The sequence below is a fragment of the Sceloporus occidentalis genome, unplaced genomic scaffold (assembly GCF_023333645.1).
Source record: "Sceloporus occidentalis isolate IW3139 unplaced genomic scaffold, rSceOcc1.0.p SCAF_2, whole genome shotgun sequence".
Lineage (NCBI taxonomy): Eukaryota > Metazoa > Chordata > Lepidosauria > Squamata > Phrynosomatidae > Sceloporus > Sceloporus occidentalis.
Genome location: NW_028316982.1, coordinates 213,199,105 through 213,218,818, shown reverse-complemented (window position 1 = coordinate 213,218,818; position 19,714 = coordinate 213,199,105). Strand labels below are relative to the sequence as shown.

The window sequence follows — 19,714 nt, the reverse complement described above, 5'->3', positions numbered from 1 at the left end:
GTGCAATGGATAGTGGGCAGAGAGGGTCAGTCTAGCCCATTTTTTCTTTTTCTATATTGAGTAAACACCTTTTAAGAACATCTGATCCAAGAATATCCATCAGGGACGTAACCAAAAAAAAAAAAGAGAGAGAGTGAGAGAGAGAGAGAGAGAGAGAGAGAGAGAGAGAGAGAGAAGAAGAAGAAGAAGAAGAAGAAGAAGAAGAAGAAGAAGAAGAAGAAGAAGAAGAAGAGGAGGAGAGAAGCACCAAGGTATGCAAAAACATGAAACAGAGAAGCTACAGCTCAAAATAAATGCTCTCTCTCTCTCTCTCTCACACACACACACACACCCCTCTCACACACAATCAATCTATGGATGGTTAAATCTGTGGATAAGGAATATGTGGATATGGAGGGATGACAGTATTTTGCCCCAATACTTCACTTGACATTTGCTTATATAAAGCACATTAGCAGTTTATAAGGTCATTTTTCAAGTTGGGATGGATTCATTTGGAGGTCTTTGCAATGACTTTTTTCTTTAATATAAAGTCAACAAACCAGGCCAGTTTACCGGTCAACATTGGATCTTCATGTGTTCTGTCACATCCTTTCAAAACCTCTTAATATCTGTATGCATTTTGTTTTGTATATTAGTTTTCTTTCCTATTCTTCGAATCCGGGTACTACCCCTTTTCTTCTGAAGAAAACTTTCCCTGTAATAGCTTCCTTTATACTGCTTGTGAATTATGCTTTGACCTTTTGGAACTTGTATGTTCTAGCCTAGCTCCTATTGTTACTTTGACCAACCCTCAAGCATTGCAGAGCTTGGTCCCTTTCAACTTCCTTTTTACCAGTTCCACCACTTCAGAAAGGCTTCCTCTTTTGAGCTCAAATGTAATTGTGCAAAACTTCCTTGGCAATTTCTCACTTACACACACACACACACACACCACACCACATTACTGTACAGCGTTTCTTTTTCTGTGTCCTGAGTCTCAGATCAGTCACCTTCATTGCATGATCCCATGCTCTAATATTATGACAGAAGAAAAATAAATCTACCTATCCACTTTGTCCACATCATGCATACTTTATACACTGCTTTCAAGTCTCTTGAGTTGCCTAATGTGTATAACTACAGTTCTAATCAGGAAATTTAAGTTTTTTGTGGCATTCCCTCCTCCCTACTGGCTCAAATATCCACGAAGGAAGTTCCACTAATAAACAGTGTTCTCTCTTGTATTCCTACTGGTTGCAGCTTACAGCCACCTCATCCACTCTACGCCTTGGGGATGGGGAAAACCTTCAGAGACAATATGAAAGGGAGTATCACAGGAATGGCAGGCAAAAAAAAAAAAAAAAAAAAAAAAAAAAAAAAAAGAGAGAGAGAGAGAGAGAGAGAGAGAGAGAGAGAGAGAGAGAATTCACACATCCCTATAGTAGAAGTGCCTTTCTACTTACACTGTTACATCCAAGACAAAATAACACCAGATGTGTATGATGAACTATTTTACGTTGTTTACTGCCCTCGAGTTGATTTTGACCTATGGTGACCCTGTGGATGAGATATCTCCAAGACTCCTTGTCCTTCACTGCTTTGCTTAGCTTCTGTAAACTCATACCCACGATCTCCTTAATAGCATCTATACATCTAGCATATGGCCTTCTTCTCTTTCTACTTCCTCCCATCTTTCCTAGCATTATTGTTTTTTCCAGTGAGTCCTCACTCTTCATGATGTGCCTGAAGAATCACAGCCTCAGTTTTGTCATCTTGGCTTCCAGGGAGATCTCTGGCTTGATCTGCTCTAGGACTCTTTGTCTTTTTGGCCATCCATGGGATCCTCAGCACTCTTCTTTTCTTCCTACCTGCTTTCTTCACTGCCCAGCTCTCGCATCCATACATGGTAATAGAAAACATAGTGGCTTGTATGATTCTAACCCTTGTGATGAGTTGTATATCTTTGCATTTTAGAATCTTTTCTAGTTCTTTTATAGCTGCCCTCCCCATTCTTAATCTTATTCTGATTTTCTGACTGCAGTCCCCGTTTCTATCAATGTTTGATCCCAGGTATGAGAATTCTTTTACTATTTTTATTTCTTCATTGTCTAGGTTGAATTTATCAATATTCTCTATTGCCATTATTTTTGTTTTCTTTATGTTCAATAGTAGGCCTGTCTTTGCACTTTCTTCCTTGATCTTCCTTAGTAGTTGCTCCAGATCTGGGAGGTTTTCTGCTAGTTTTACAGTGTCATTTGCATATCTTAGATTGTTGATATTCCTTCCTCCTATTTTCAGTCCTCCTCCTTCTGTTCTGTTCTGTTCTGTTCTGTTCTGTTCTGTTCTGTTCTGTTCTGTTCTATTCTACTCTACTCTACTCTACTCTACTCTACTCTACTCTATTCTATTCTATTCTATTCTATTCTATCCTCCTCCTATGAACTACTACTGGATCCAAACATTTCACAGCAGTAATTCCACTTTTCAGAACATTTGCTTTAAATTATTGAAGTTTTAGAGCAGCTATTGGTTTTTCCTTCATCCACCTTAACAGAGGCTCATCATTGTTATGCTCTGGTAAAAACTGACAACATAGGCGGTCCCTCTTTTATCCTGGAGCTCAAATTATTACTTTATAGAGTTTTTAGCCAGCAGTGAAGTATCACTTAAGCATAATCCACATTGCTGAAAGATGAACACAAGACATTACCTTGTCTTGGCTAATATGGAAAATTGAAACACGGCTCCCCACACCACCTTCCTCAACTGTAACTCATGTCACACTACAACAAAATGTTTGGTGGCACTCTACAAAGTGAGACTAGGACAGAAACTGCCAGGTGATTATTGGTTGTGTCATTTTTGATTAGACACACAAAGCTTTAAGATATAAACATGTATATAGCAAACCCAAGAGTTGACTCACCTTGATTTTAAGAGAGTCTGTGTCATAAGGACTTGGTGTGAAGTCTGTGTGTACTTTGGCTCTGCCACAGAATGGTCCAGTATAAGGAACTTCATCATCAATCCTGAGGCTGTCCCTGTTGCTAGTCCCATCTGAACAACTTGTTACTCCACCTGAAAGCAATAAGAAAGCTCAGTCTTACATATCAAGGATGGATACTATGTGAAGACAGACAGCACCACATGTAATCTGTGGAAACACATGATTACAGTACTTCTTCTGTTGTCCATTTCCATGAGATGGAGGGAGGAATTCAGTCAAAGCTAAGAATAGCTGCATCCGCACTACAGAAATAAGACTAGGACACTACAGTAACTGCCATGGTTCAGTGATATGCAATTCTGGAAACTGTAGTTCATTGTGGCACCAGAGCACTCTGATAGAGAAGGCTAAATATTTCTCAAAACTACATTTTTGAGCCATGTCAGTTAAAGTTATGTCAAATAGGATTATTTCTGAAGAGTGATGCAGCCCAAGTCTTAGTCCCATTGTATTCAAGTCTATGGGATTTAACATCACTTTGAATGGAACATGCCCTATGTAATTAATTCACATATGCTGCAGGATGATCCTTACTTAAGATAATGTGTTAACAGATGGACAATTTGATCCTCAGAGAGCACAAATGCCTAGAAAATGATCAAAAGCTTCATTGGCAGAATGCTGTGTGGACTGGAGTTTAGATTTTCCTCAGATCTGAAAAGCAATAACAGGTACTGTCAAAAGACTATTTAAATAATCTGCTGCTAAATGTTTCATCTTTATTCAGGGAAATGGAATATAATTTTACTCTATGTATCTTAAAGTACACTAGCAAGCAGTGCTTCAGACACTCTAGGAGGCATAGTTTTGGGTTTAAGATTTCTGTCATTTTGTTAGAGCTGAACAATCTTGCATCAGAACATTTGAACAAGCACTGCAGTACTCCATTCAAATATGCTTTAGCTAACAGTTGCAGCACCTTGAAAGAGATAATGGAACAAGAAAATGGTTCTCTTGATGCACTTGTTTAACTGCACAAGAATAAATATGGTTGCCAGGTCATGACCATTCTGAAAAGGAGGCTAGGGCATTAAAAGACTGTAAAAAGAAGCTTCGTTGACAGGCTTTGCTTCCGCATAAATAATCCAAGTTGACACCACTGTAACTGCCATGGTTCAATACTATGGAATTCTAGGTTTGTAGTTTGCTGTGGCACCAGAGCTGAAAAAGAAGGCTAATGTCTCACAAAACTACAATTCCTAGAATTTTATAGCATTAACTATGACAGTTAAAGTGGTGTCAGCCTGGATTATTTCTGCAGTGTGGATACAATCTTTGTTAAGTGAAATATGGATGTATTATTTTATGTCTGTCTCACCTTTCTTCTAACATAGGACCCAAGGTATCTTGGAACAAATTTTAAAAAGTATAACTAAAGTAGTCTAAATACTCTCAAGTTACCAGATCCTGTCTGATATGGATGGGAAGTCACCAATGACTGTGCTGTGCTGTAATCTGTATTTCAGAAAATGGAACTGGCAAAAACATCTCTGAATATTCATTGCTTAAGAAAATTCTATGAAATTCATGAGGGTTACCATAAATCAACAGGCAACTTGAAGGCACATACACATGCAGCTAAAAAAAAGGTTGGTGCAAAGGTTTTTAAAAACCAATTTTAAAAAGAGATAAAAGCACAGCATCCCTCATTAAAAGCACATTTTGCCACGGCAAATTAAGTGCCAAAGGCCTGCTTAAATAAAAAGTATTTTTGCTGGCCATCTGAAAGAGCACAGAGAGGAGCCAAAAAAACCTTCACACTATTTATATGGTATGTCATTAATGTGTGTAATTTAAATAAGTATTGACTTCCTATTTTTTTTACTGTTGTTTCATATATTGTGAGCTGCCGTGAGGGCTCTATGGAGTCATGCTTCATGGAAATTCAAATCTTAAGTAAGTGAAAAATAAAAAAGAAATAACCAGACTACCCGGAGTGAGAGAGCTCATGTCAGGATAAGTTAGTTCTCCTGTATAAGCTTACGGGTGCATTTCTGACAGAGAACAGCCCCTGCAAAATATGGCTCTGCATTTGAGCTCTTAAATTGGCAGAATTGACAGAAGCCATGTCTCTTTGGAAACACAGTTAACCTAGACCCAGGACATGAAATGGAACTGATATATGAGTGAACAATTCTTTTTTTTTTAAGTGGAGTTATGCTTTAGCTCAAAAGACTGAAATGGGCAGCTTTAATGTCATTAATCAATTTGACTAGACAGAATGACAATATCAAAGCTTATATAAGAGTTTCTCAGTGAAAGCATACAATAGGAGATTCTCTGTTGGTGCTTGCCATTTGAACATTGTGCATGCCCTCACCAGTTTGTAGCTCATCCATAACTTTTATGTGCATTGACAATTAGGTTGAACATGTCCTAGGACAAACTTTTTATTGATGTACAATGTAAAGGGAAAGAAAAAAAAGAGTTTGCAATCCTACACTTTGCTCCTTGAGACAGAGCAGCAAATGCCATCATCCTACATTCCCAAAGCCATGATGTACAGGATTCTAGGCCAGTAAAGTTATTTTGGCACCAAGGCAAAATATCTTCTGGGCACCTTTCCCCTTGTGCAGCAGTAAACATATACATATCAGTGCAAGCTTTCCCTATCCCATCTTCATAGCCATGCAGTGTGTGTTTGCCTTGTCAGGACCACAGCTACAGACAGAGTTAACCCGGACTGATGAAAATCACCTTCTGCATTTGTTATCCAGTCAATTATAAAAATCTGATGTAATTCCTAATGATATATTTAGCATCATATGTAGTTTGGCCCTTAGGGTGCAGTTCAACTCACTCAAAGAATGCTTAACTTGGTGTTGAAATGTGACTATTAATTTCCCATTTATGTGATGTAATGTTATAAAGCATTTCATTTGACACTGCATTTGTCATAAAATCTGATTTAAAACTCAAGAAATGTTCAATGACTGGAATTAAAACTCTTCTTCAAAAATGTCCCTCCACTTCCACCCAGGCTGGCTTGGAGGGAGGTGGGATTACTTGGGAAGGGCTTGGCACCAAATTTGTTCCTCATGACAAACAGTGATTTAGATTATGTAGGTTATATCAGCATCTATTAATGACATACATTTATATATGTACAGTACTATAAAGCTGCTGCAATTCCCCCCCCCCCCCAAACATTTTGTGTCTGATGAAGAGTAGCAGTGATGACTGAAGAAATGTTTGGCTACTCTCCTGTAGCCAGATGCAAAATGCCTACATCATTTTCTAAGGAGCAAAACAGATGGTCAAAATAAGCATCTCTCCCATCGGTTTCCAGGTGGGGCATTTAGATAACACAAGCCTCAAAGTCATCCAGAAACCACTCTAATAATAATTTAGAAGATAGGCAGTAAAAAGGAGAGAGTTAGAAACAAGGGTCGATTCATAGATGGAATAAGGATAAATAAATATGAGATAGAAAATAAAAACAAATAAAAAATAGGAAGTGACTATAAATAAGAAGAGTACGATGAATAGAGAATGGGAATTAAAAGTGAAGGACAAAACAATAATTATCTAGGAATGTGGATACTATGAAGTTTTATTTTATGTAAAATGTAAATTGTATTGTATTGTAAAGTAATGTATTTATGTATATATTTATCTGTGTTTATTTGTAAGTTTGTGTGTTAACAATAAAAATAATTGATATGGATTTCCCCCCCTGCTCTCCACCAATGGAATAGCATTGAGGAAAGGCTACAGTGGCTCTATAGTATGTTCAGGGGTTGGTGAATGGTAAGCTGTAACATAGTTCCATATGAGAAACTACTATCCTACACTGACCTATACAGGATGCTGGTCCAAGTGTGAAATATTATTTTTTTGAACCACAATTCCCCCAATTCTCTGATTAGACAGAATAACAGCATAAAATCTGTGGAGTTTTGCAAATTGTCATAATACATACATACATACATACATAGTTTCTAAGCTGTGGTTAATCTGTTTGGATGGGATGGGAGCAATATAGAGATGAGCTGAGAGAATGTTGGATGCAAAAACAATCTCATTCCCTTCCTAGATTTATTATTCTTTCTAACCATTTACTCTCTCTCTCTCTCTCTTCTCTACAGATACTTACTTGATGAACTCTGGCCACTGTTAAGACTATAAAGGCTGTCCATGGAGTCACTGGCCTTCAGAGACACCTTCTCTGTGTGTAATCCTCCTCCAGGATCACTGTCTCTGTTGGAAGAAGTATATTCTTTTCCTTCTTCTTCCTTTAGATCAAAAGAAAGAAGGAGGAAATCAGTTTAAATATTAAAGAAATAGAATTCATGCATATGCTATTGAACAGCATAAGTTCATTGGGACTGCAGTCCTATGCCCCTGGGTGGGTGTCAGATTTTCTCCTTGTAGGGAAGAAGGGAGAAAATTAGAGGTATGCCCCTTGCAGAGGGAAACCAACACGCTTCTGCGATTTTGTAAAAATAAAAATAAAAAATACAGAGCCAGGGCTTTTCCTGGTCAAAATATAACAAGACAGAATAAGGCTGCCTGAAACCAGAGTAATTTTGACCCTGAAGATGCAATTCTCAGCACTTAGAACAATACTACATTCCTCTCTGCCAATGCTCTGCATAAAGGTATAAGTTTTCAAACAGTTATCTTTTCTGAATTCAAGAGAATAAACATGTATATGAAAGTTGCAATAACAACAAACTTTCACATAATAAAACAATTTTTTTTACAAAAAGCTTGAATGCTTTTCCTCCATTAACTTTTTTTATTTTTATAACTGTTCCAGTAATTTTGGGCTCAACAAGTACTTTACTTTATATTATTATTATTATTATTATTATTATTATTATTATTATTATGCCCTTTCCCAAAACTGGGACTCAGAGCAGCTTCCAAGATTAAAACAGTACAATTAAAAACAGAGAAAAATGTTATATTGAAACAATTAAATTATTACTATATTAAAACCAACTGCATATAAAAGAATAATACACACACACACACACACACACACACAGGTAGGAAAAAAGAAAAAAAGGTAGCTGCTGTTTGAATAGGGAACTGGAGGCTCCTACAGCATGTTCCTGGGGGTAGGATAGCTACTTTCTGATCTGATGCATTCATATGAGCAATACAAATGTGTTTGTGGTTTTTTTTTCCTAAATGGGTAGATATTGTTAAAGTGACGCCAATTGGTATGTGTCACTCTGTGTCTTCGTGCATGTTAAACAATTAAGCAACAAAAAAGGGGAACCTGAAGAAGCAATTTCCCCCCAGTATTGCATTATACTAAAGCAGCATAACAGGCCAATGAAGAGATAATGTCTTCCTTGAAAGGCTGCACCCAATTTAGGAGAAAAGCATTGCTGAATTGGAAACAGCTTGGTTAGTTGGTTTGCTACATTTTTATGATGCCTTCCTCCAATGAGATCAAGGCACTCACTTCATCCTTTCCATAACTCTGTGAGGTAGATATGGAAGGACTGGCCTGGTGAGGCTTCAGGGAGTGTCATGACTCAGTGGGGACATTATTATTATTATTATTATTATTATTATTATTATTATTATTATTATTATTATTATTAAACCTTTATTTATAAAGCGCTGTAAATTTACACAGCACTGTACATACAATCTTTTTAATTAGACGGTTCCCTGCCCTCAGGCTTACAATCTAAAAAGATATGACACAAAAGGAGAAGAGAGTAGTGGTGGGGAAGGGGATGAGGTCCAGCAGTTCTCCTCTACCTCCAAGGCCTGGACCAAGGCAGATGGACTGGAGGGAGGGCTTGGCTTCATAATGGATGGTTAATCTTCTTCCAGGGAGGCCTGTTGGAGCTAGCCTGCCTCTCTAGTAGGATAATACATATAAAGTACATAGCAATACAGGGAATGGTTCGATAAACAGGCAGCAACATCAAATAGCAAGTGACAATTATGCAATGCCTGGGAAAGCTTCTCTGAACAGGATGGTCTTCAACTTGAATCTAGATTTCCCAAATCTAATCCTCTAACCACTGGATTACTGCACCATTTTGTTATTTAGGAGATTACCGCATGGGAAAAGAGGCCCAGGCAGCCTGTATGCAATTTGGGCTTCTCCTGCAGCTTTTCAGGAATGGGAGAATCCCATTCTTGAAAAGCCTATGTTGCATATAGGCTGCCTACTGTCCAGGCACAGGGCAGTGTGTTAAGATCCATCAGAGACAAATGCAAACCACATGTAACCCATGCTTCTTTTCACATGTGATAATCTGCTTAGTCTACACATGCAGCAGAATAAAGTAGTAGACTAATAAACAAATGCTATCTCAAGCTATAGATTCAAAAATTTGAAATGCTTTAAAAAAAAAACCTCAAAACCTCAAACACATCCACAAAGCAGGCAATAGGACAACCATACACTAAAATCTTTCTCCCTTATGTTCTAAATTAAATGTTTTCTTGTGGAAAAGCATTCAAGAATGTTGTCTCGCATCAACTGTCTCAAGCAGTACTGTTTAATTCACCATCCCATTCTGCACCAAGTGCTGAAGGACTGCTGTCCAGTGCATACTCACCTGAGGATAATCCTTGCTGAACACAGGACTTATTTCTAACTAAACTTACATACCATTGTGCTACTTCCTTTTCTAAGAGATAAACATATTTAACCATTTAAATCTCTTTTGCATGAAAAACTTACTATGTCCTGAGAATTTCTTTTGATCTTTGGACATATTCACATTTTGACACTTTTTTCCAACATACTCTTTATGAACAAGAGGTATGAATGAACCATTTGCTTATAAAGGCAATTATGATATATTATTTTCTGTTCCTTGAAAAATAATCACTAACATTGTTTGCTTTTTCATGATTTCAGTGGCCTGATCTGACATTTACAGAAAGTATGCACAATGACTCCATAATTTCTTTCCTTGACAGTAATAGCTTATTCAACACCTAACAATGTATAAGTAGAATTGGACTATTTTCCCTCCCAAGATTCATTTTTTTTGGTGTGCTATAATGTACATTCAGCTGCTCCTTTGTTTCCCATTTCTTAGGGCCTAGAGATCCTTTTCTAATTCTTCACAGCCTTCTTCATACTTTCTTCAAATTGTGCCACTTCACTTTTCTCAGCCTTACACTTCTGAGGTCATTAATTATTTTTTTATATAATCACAATATAAATCACTGATCCATTTACTGAACATAACTCCAAGCTGAAAAAGTTGCTTTTCCTACCATCCCTACCTTATTCAACATTTAATTCGGAGCAGAAATTAGCCTCAGCCTGAACATCTGTTTGTGAGAAGTGCTTCACTAGTCACACACAATGAAATTCATCAATTTTACAATGCATGTAAAAAAAAATAGACAAATTATGATACTATTGAGAGAGAGAAAAGATATGTGACATAGTCAGGCCTTGGGAGTTTCTCCAGACTGTCAAGCGTTAGCAATTTGTACTGGCATTCCTTCCTTGTTGCCTCTGATATTAAGAAGTGTTTGCTGAGCATGTGCTATATGTATTGTTATCACCACTGAGGGCAACATTATTATGGATGCACATGTAAGAAGAGAGGAGCTGCTGACACACTGCAAAATTAATGCAGTTTGAAACTGCTGTAACTGTCAGGACTCCATCCTATGGAATCCTGGGATCTGTACTTTGTGGTGGCACCAGAACTTTCTAACACAGAAGGCTAAATAGAAATCACAGAATTCCATAAAATTGAGCCATGGCTGCTAAATCTATGCCAAACTGCATTAATTCTGCATTGCAGATGCAGCCTGGGAGAGGAATCCTGTAAATAGAAAAGTGGCAATCAAAGGATTGTCCATTTCTCTGCTGCTCCAGTCTGACCGCTAAGCTGCTTCTGCCCTCCTGCAGAGCTCCAAAGACATATTTACTATTATGATACAAAAAGGGGTTAAAGTGGTGGTTTGGAGAAGAGGAAAATCATCAAGTGAGAAAACAGGTGTGATAGCTAGTTGTGTTTGTCACCCATGATTAAATCATCGTGGAGGTTTCCACTCACCTCTCCCATCATTAAAGCATTCACAGAGCAACCATTTCTCCAATGACAGAAAGTCCCTTTAATGACGGGAGCAAACACTTTAATGACACTTTAATGACACTCAACATTAGGAGGAACTTCCTGACAGTAAGGGCTGTTCGACAGTGAAACACACTCGGAGTGTAGTGGAGTCTCTTTCCTTGGAGGTCTTTAAACAGCGGCTGGATGGCCATCTGTTGGGGATGCTTTGATCGGGAGTTCCTGCATGGCAGGGGTTGGACTGGATGGTCCTTGTGGTCTCTTCCAACTGATGAGAGAAGCAAGGAGATGCCTCCATTATGATTTATTCATGGGGGACAAGTGTGATTGACGATCACACCATCACACTTTAGGGACGATTTAGCCATGTTTTAACTACAGTAAGCCTCTGTGTGATAATCTCCACAGTGTATGACATCCTTCGCCCCTTTTGATCCTTTTAAAGTATTGTGTTACTTTAAAGTAACACAATACTTTAGAAAACAGAGTTCAAAAACTGACATTAAAACCACAATAAATCATAGACGATAAAAAAGTGAGTTTGTATTTACCATCTCTCCTGAAAGTGCTTTGATATACTTTTTCCCCATCTTTTTCTTCATGGTCATGGAAATGGCCCGCATCTTCTTTCCAAGGCTTCCTCCATTATGTGGTGTTTTGTTTTGTCCCAGTTCTCCACCATCACTTACAGTATCCACTTCACATGGCTATGAAATAAAAGGCATGTTAAAGACAATACATAATGAATTAACTGTGCAAAGGTCCAGTTGGGACTATTTACATATAGCAGTTATAGGTAAGCTTCTAAAAGCATGGCAAGCACATGTGTGACTAGTAATGTTACAGACACTGTATGAAAGGTTACCATGACATTTTAAACTACCCAGCAATTTTCTATTTCTGATCTGGGAAAAGTAAAGTTTCCCATAACCAAAATTGGTGGGGGGGAGATGTTTTAGCCTTTGGAAGCAATAAATATTTAAAACAAATAAAAAATAGAAAAAAAGTTTTGCTCAAAGCAACACCAATAGCTGGAGAAAACTTCACTATGTTTTGCAGTGTGTTTTGTTTCTGTTCAAAAGTCACAGACATAGAGGTTAAAAGAGTTAGATTGTGCAATATACAAACCTCAGATGAATCATCTGGTTTTGATGCGGAGTGATGTCTACGATGGTCAAAGTTTCCAAAGCTACTTGCACGCTACAAAAAGAAAAGGTTTATACAAACAATGTCAGAACCTCTTACTGTTTGAGTCAACTGATTCAGATATTTCATAATGGTATTCTATGCTGCATTTGACACATGATATAAAAATTAGTAGCAGGATAATTGCCCTGTACAAGTATTTGCTCTGTTCAGAGATTACATTAAAATATGCAACGTATGAAGCAACTACATCTTTGCATAGTTGTGGGCTATTCACTGTGATTGTATCCAAATTCTACTCCCGAAAAAAGGTGCCAAATCTTACATTGTTTAAAACACCCAATCCACACCTTGGGGGTACCACAAATAGAGCACATAATTTCAGTAAATGGAACAATGTTTTAAAATCCATTTTGTATGCATATTTGCCTGCCGATGCATTATAGTGAGTTCTTAACTAAGAGTGGTCAAAGGAATGATGACTCCGTGAGATAAACGTCATGCAAGCACCACCCAAATGTCACACAAGCACCATGGGTGTGATCCCCCATGATGCTACGGAAGTGGAATCGCAGCTCCCACTCCATTCCCGTCATGCACTCGTAACTGGGGGAGCCTCTTGGAGCGCTTTTCTTATTAACAATTTATCCCGTTAATAAGAAAAGCGCTCCAGGAGGCTCCTCCAGTTACAAGTGCATGACGGGAATGGAGCGGGAGCCGTGATCCCACTTCTGTAGCGCCATTGGGGATCACACCCATGGTGCTTGTGTGACATTTGAGCGGCACTTGCGTGATGTTTACCATACGGAAGGGCCGCTGTGTGATAAACTCTAAGATCAGAATTCTATCATCATTGCTTTTTTATGTCAAAAGTTAGATTGTCTTCCTGGTTGGGTCTCACAGTGTTTTATGGTGGATTCTAAATGAATCTCACCAATAAAAAGCATGTATCCCCAATTGCTGTGCATTAAAGTTCTGCAGTGGTGATTCTAAGAATGATGTTCATGAAATTGACATTAACTGCACTTCACAAAATAGCTTCCCTGGAGAATTTTCCCTCTGGAAGGTGCCTTATCTTATTATGATTCTTCTCAGAAATCATAGGTTTACTGTCTATCCCTTAAAACCTAAAATGACACTCCCTTAAAACTTCAAATGATTATTGCCACAGCAATAAGACAGTTTATTGACAGCAGAAAATTAATATTTGGATGACTAGTTGAAACTCATTTCAAAACAAATCTTGATAGCTACAGCCTTGTTTTGAGTGTATATTTTATTTTATAGTCCACGTTACTTCCTAAGGCCCAGAAAAGGCTTACAGTAAATCCTTCTCTTACTAGTGAGTAAATCCAAATTAATTCAGTGGGAATGACTTCAAACTTACATTGGATTAACACTGTTATTTATCATCAGCAAAATACTTAAAATGTTTTGAGAGTATAAGTCCCATTTGTAAAACACAACTTAAGTAAATTATCCAAGGCCACCAAATTGGTTCATGGATAAAGTAAGATCCAAACCAGGATATCCCATGCCTACCTGCTTGTAACTAAACTACTGAAATACTTTAGCACCCATTCATAACTGACCTATGGACCAGGGCCTAAGAAAGGTTATTCCTCTTTAATGTGTGTGTGAGAGAGAGAGGGAGGAGGGAGGGAGAGAGCAAGACTGAGGCTGCATTGACACTTCAGAATTAAGTCAGTTTGATGCCACTTTAACTACCATGGCTGTATGCTATGGAATTCTGGCATTTATAGTTTTGTGAGATATTTAGCCTTTTATGACTGAGAGCTCTGGTGCCACAACAAACTACAAATCCCACGATTCTATAGGATGGAGCCATGACAGTTGTGTCAAACTGCATAAATTCTGCTGTGGCAGCTGCCTAAGAGAAAAAGAGAAAAACCATTGGGATTTCCTTTCCAACAAGTATGCTTACAATTGGTATGTAATAGTTGCAGTAAAGAATTAGCCATGTTAAAGTAGAGCTGCTGAAGTCAATGGGCTTAGTAATGATGAATGTGACCCATTCTCTTTTGAGTTCTTAATTTTACATAACAATGGTGCGGGACAGAACGCCCAAAAAGGGTGGACTCCTGGTGCCTGTTTTTCCGCCGGAGGGAAGCTGCAGCTGTCAAACCGTGTGGCTTCCCACTGGTAGAAAAAAGAACCTGCAAAAGCGCTTATGTAACAATGGCGGCACCCATGTATACAGGGTGCCGCTATTGTTACGCCCTCATCACATGCTAGTGGTGCGGGGCATGTGAGCACTCCACCCCCAGACAACCCTAGCATGTGACGAGGGCATCACAAAGGGCCCCTATGTACCGGGGCAGTATTTTGTTAGAAAAAAAAAAGCTATCCATGCATATGATCGTTCAATGAAATTTTTCTTATTGATTTCAGATTGTCTGCTTGAGGCACAAATACTTTGGTTCTATCCCCATTTTTTATTTCTCATAATCTTTTTTTATTTTATTTGTTCACTAAAAGTCAAACTGTAAAAAAACAAAGAGGTTATAAGTTTTTACCATGCTTTACGTTTTCAGCGAGCTGACCATTATTTCTGGTTTGGGACCACTGGATAAAACCTACTGATAATACATCAGTAGGAAGAATTTAATCTTTTCCTTCCAAAGTTAAAACTTACATACAATTTTTCTAAGCTACAATTACTCTGGAAAGAAATCTATTGGTGAAAGATCCCTTTCTATATGCCATGGTCCCAATGTTACCCATCAGATGCAATAAATTAAAATACAGCACATTAGTGCTTACATGCCTTTAACACATCATGTCTGCACTGATATATAAGTTAATGGGTACAGATTAAACCCTTTGGCCTATACAGTTAACATTTTCATTAAAGATTTTCCTATATTAACTCAATGAACAATATCCTGACAAGTGATATAATGCACAGCCCCAAGGATGATGAGTCTGTGAAGCAGGATTAACACCTTCTGCTGACTTTTCATTCCCGCTAAATGCACCTCATAGGCAGCACTGTGGGAAGATGGAAGACAGGGAAGGACAGGGAAAAATGGCAACTGCATAACAGTCCTGGTTAACTGGGGAACAGGCTTGTACCATGATACAAATTGAGCATCTAGTGATTTTCTGTATCATCCACGATGCTTACGATGAATTGCTGTTATTGAAGGGCCAGTGTAATAGCAAGACACAGAGGAGCAGAGGGGAAATAATGCTTATCGTTGCTGTTCTCATAAACAGCTAGTGCTCAGGGAAATCAGTTATTCCTTCAGAGCCTCACAACCATCTTATATCCTAACTAAACAGACGCCTTGGGCTATTTTGTCTTGTACCCTTGCGTAGCTCCATCCTTATTAAACATTAATAAGGATTGCAGGATAGTTTCAACCATTCCAGATAATGGGTTTGTTGCACAGGAAAGCATTAAGCAGGGCTACTTCAGCAATTCTCAGTCCTAACTTCTCCCTCCCCCATTAAATAATCAATACAACTGCCACCTTTTAAAGTGTGTCCAACCCCAGGACAACAGTATAGAAAAACAGATGGGGGGGGGCATGACTCTTGCTTGCTTCTGCTAGTCTGTATATTACCTACCACATTAGTTGCAGTGAGTTTCTGCTTGGGGAAGCCATTGGTCTAATGCACAAACCTTATTTCCAGTTTTAGGAAAGCTTTTAAAGCAAATGCAAGTCTCTTGGAAGAGAATGGGCCATTGATTTTGACACTGCTATTCAGAATCCCATAAAACTAAGTGATTCCTTTTGGCAGAATGGCTACATTAAGCAAATTAACCTCCCTGAACATAAAATGTGCTGAAAGAGGGGGACGGGTTGCTTGCACCCATTAAGAAGAAGCAAGACCTCAGAGGGCCAAAACATTCCCTTTAATCCCTAGGTCTTTCTGATTGGATAATTTGTTGGGGCAAAAGAGAAAGTTGGGGAGGATAACTTCTTGCCCAATGGATTGTGCTTGGCATTATGTATAAAAGCAGCCATTTGATTATAGGCTGATATCAAAAGACTGTTTTCAAATTTGTTTCATTCCTCCCTTCCAGAAAAGCAGATAGGCATTACCCCGAAACAAGACATTTCATTTGTATAAATCTTCATGGCCTAGTAATATGTGTAGTTAAAAATTTAGAGACAAGTGCTGAACTTTACATAAAAATATATTACATTTCATAGCAGTGGGAAAGATTTTGCTCAGGTGCTCTGTTTCTCTGTTAGCCAGTCCAGGTGCTAATTATTGACAAGCAACCTTTAGGCCCACCTGGTTTTTCTTTTTGGGGAAGCACCATTCCAAATAGAGTAGCTTGATTATGCTTTGAAATAGAGAGCTGTCTTTTCATAGCCCTTCAAGCAAAGGGTTACCTTCTGCAAAGGAGATTCTGCAAAATAGATCTCAATTTTACTCCCAACTATGGAAGTTCATTGACTAATTGGAACTTGCAATAATAATAATAATAATAATAATAATATCTTCATTTATAGCCTGCCTTTCCATAGATCAAGGCAGGTTACAATCACGGAATGCATTACAAACAGCAATAAAATACGTTAAAAAACTACAATCTACAACATCCAAGCTAGCACAAAAATACAACAGCAGTGAAGGGAGAGCAGAAGTTACAATTAGGGACACTAGGGAAAAGCTTGCTGGAACAAGAAGGTTTTTAACTCCTTCTTAAATAGGTCGTGGGAGGTGGCCGAGCGGAGCTCGCTGGGAAGCGAGTTCCAGAGCTGTGGGGCCGAGGTGGAAAAGGCCCTCTATGATGTTGCTGAATATTTAGCATCTGGAACACAAAAGAATTGCTTCCCAGCCGACCTGAGTGTACGGGGCAGATTATATGGAGAGAGGCGGTCCTCCAAGTACCCTGGGCCCAAGCCATTTAGGGCTTTATAGGTAATAACCAACACCTTGTATTGCGCTCGGAAGCGAATGGGCAGCCAATGTAGATCTTTAAGGACAGGTGTTATATGACTGGCCCTGGAGGATCCAGTGACCAGTCTTGCTGCCATGTTCTGAACCAATTGTAGCTTCCGAGTTTGGTACAAGGGTTACCCCATGTAGAGCGCATTACAGAAGTCCAGCCGAGAGGTTACCAGAGCATGTACCACCGTTTCAAGGTCCCCCTGGCCCAGGTAAGGTCGCAGCTGGCATATCAGCCGAAGCTGATAGCAGGTGCTCCTGACCGTCGCATCCACCTGAGATGTAAGGTGGAGCGACGAATCCAGGAGCACCCCCAGACTGCGGATGGAGTCCTTCAAGGGGAGCGTGACCCCATTCAGGACAGGTAGACAAACTTCCATCCCAGGGCCCGGGGAACCTATCATGAGCACTTCCGTTTTCTCTGGATTCAAACTGAGTCTGTTTTCCCTCATCCAGCCCATTACCGAGTCCAGACAGGCGTCTAGAGGAGAGATGCCATCCCTGGTCACTGCATCAGTCGGAGACACAGAGAAACATATTTGGGTGTCATCAGCGTACTGATAACACCGTGCCCCGTGTCTCCGGGTGATCTCTCCCAGCGGTTTCATGTAAATGTTGAATAGCATGGGGGACAGAATGGCTCCTTGAGGGACGCCAGATGTAAGCGCCCTCTTATCAGAGCACATGTCCCCCAGCTGCACCATCTGGAATCTGCCCGAGAGGTAGGAACGGAACCACTGGAGTGCAGTGCCCCCAATTCCCAACTCTCCCAGGCATTCCAGAAGGATACCATGGTCAATGGTATCGAAAGCCGCTGAGATGTCTAAGAGCACTAACAGGGACACGCTACCCCCATCTATGCCCAGACGGAGATCATCGACAAGGGCGACCATGGCAGTCTCAACTCCATAGCCTGCCCGGAACCCGGTTTGAAATGGGTCCAGAAAATCAGTTTCATCCAAGACCGATTGAAGCTGGATTGCAACTGCCCTCTCGATCACCTTCCCCAAGAATGGTAATAGCGAAACAGGCCGATAATTATTATGCATCAGGGGGTCTAGGGAGGGCTTTTTTAACAGTGGTTTTACTATGGCCAATTTTAAGCTGAATGGAAAACGCCCTTCCCTGAGTGATGCATTAATTATGCGGTGTAACTTGGTGGTTACAACCGCTCCCCCCTGAGCCGCTAACCACGAGGGACAGGGATCGAGAGAGCAAGTTGTCTTCCTAACACTTCTAAGGATCTTGTCCACTTCCTCAGTACTTACTGACTCAAAATGAGCCAGTACAATTGAGTCCATGGAAGCTCTGGAGACCTCTACTCTGGTTCCAGAACAAATACTGGCGTTGAGATCAGCCTTTATCCGGGAGGTTTTATCCATGAAGAAGTTGTTAAACTCGTCGCAGCAGGCCTTGGATGGTTCCAAAATAGAGTTCAGGGAGGAGGGGAGATGAGTAAGCTCCCTCACAACCCTGAACAGCTCTGCCGGACGCGACTCTGCGGACGCAATACGCGCAGCATAGAACGAGTTCTTTGCTGCGCTTATCGTCACTCCGTAGTCCTCCAAAAGAGAATCTAGGAGTGCCTTGTCAGATAAGTCCTGATGTCTCTGCTATTTGCGCTCTAGTCATCGCAGAACCCGCTTCCTTGTCCGGAGATCTTCTGTGTACCAGGGCTGTTTTTTGGAAGCAGGCCTGAGAGGATGCTTGGGAGCGATACTGTGTATAGCCCTGGAGAGATCAGTGTCCCAGATGGTAGTCAGGGCATCAACAGAATCGCCGTCAGTTCCAACCATATACCCCTCTAGGGCTTCTTGGAACCTTTTGGGTTCCATCAGCCTTCGAGGGTGGACCATCCTAATAGGTACACCACTCCCGGGAGGGATCTGGGTAGATGCCTTGATTTTAGCCTCTACCAGGAAATGATCCGTCCATGACAAGGCGGAAATATTTGATACTTCCGCCCACGGAGTCTCCATGTCCATACAAAAGACCATATCGAGCGTATTACCAGCAGAATGCGTAGGCCCCATGACCAATTGAGACAGGCCCATGGCAGTCATGGTAGCTTGGACTAATGGATTTCCCACTCTTTTAGTGTGTTTATTCTAGTTGAGACTAGCATTTGAATTGAAGTTATACTACTAGCAGAAAACAGCAAAGACTTGGAACAGTTATTGGAGAAAGTCAAAGAAGAAAGTGCAAAGGCAGATTTACAGTTGAACATTAAGAAAACAAAAATAATAACCAAGGATGATTTAGGTAACTTTAAAACAGATGATGAAAACACTGAAATAGTTCAAGATTTTCCATATCTTAACACAGTCATAAATCAGAATTTAGACTGCAGTTAAGAAATCAGAAAAAAGACTTGGACTTGGAAAGGCATCTATGAAGGAAGTAGATAAATGTAAAGATGTATAATTGAAGACTAAGGTTAAAATTTTCCATGCTGTTGTATTTCCAATTTCTATGTATTGTTGTGAGAGCTGGACAGTGAAGAAAGCTGACAGGAATAAAATAAACTCACTTGAAATGTGGTGATGTAGAAGAGTTCTGTGGATACTGTGGAATGCTTAGACAAATGAATGGATCCTAGAGCAAATGAGGCCTGAATTCTCCCTAGGAG

General features: G+C 39.7%; 1 protein-coding gene across 4 annotated transcripts in view; it reads right to left on the bottom strand.

Moving 5' to 3' along the window:
* SAMSN1 (SAM domain, SH3 domain and nuclear localization signals 1) overlaps positions 1–19,714 on the bottom strand; it is a 120,449-nt gene that overhangs the window by 25,452 nt on the left and 75,283 nt on the right. For all 4 annotated transcript variants that reach the window (XM_089508133.1, XM_089508134.1, XM_089508135.1 and 1 more), the window contains 4 exons: positions 12,139–12,210; positions 11,562–11,717; positions 7,086–7,224; positions 2,909–3,060 (listed from right to left, as the gene is read on the bottom strand). In XM_089508133.1, coding sequence (XP_089364259.1) covers positions 2,909–3,060; positions 7,086–7,224; positions 11,562–11,717; positions 12,139–12,210 — 519 coding nt within the window. The remainder of the gene's footprint in view (positions 1–2,908; positions 3,061–7,085; positions 7,225–11,561; positions 11,718–12,138; positions 12,211–19,714) is intronic.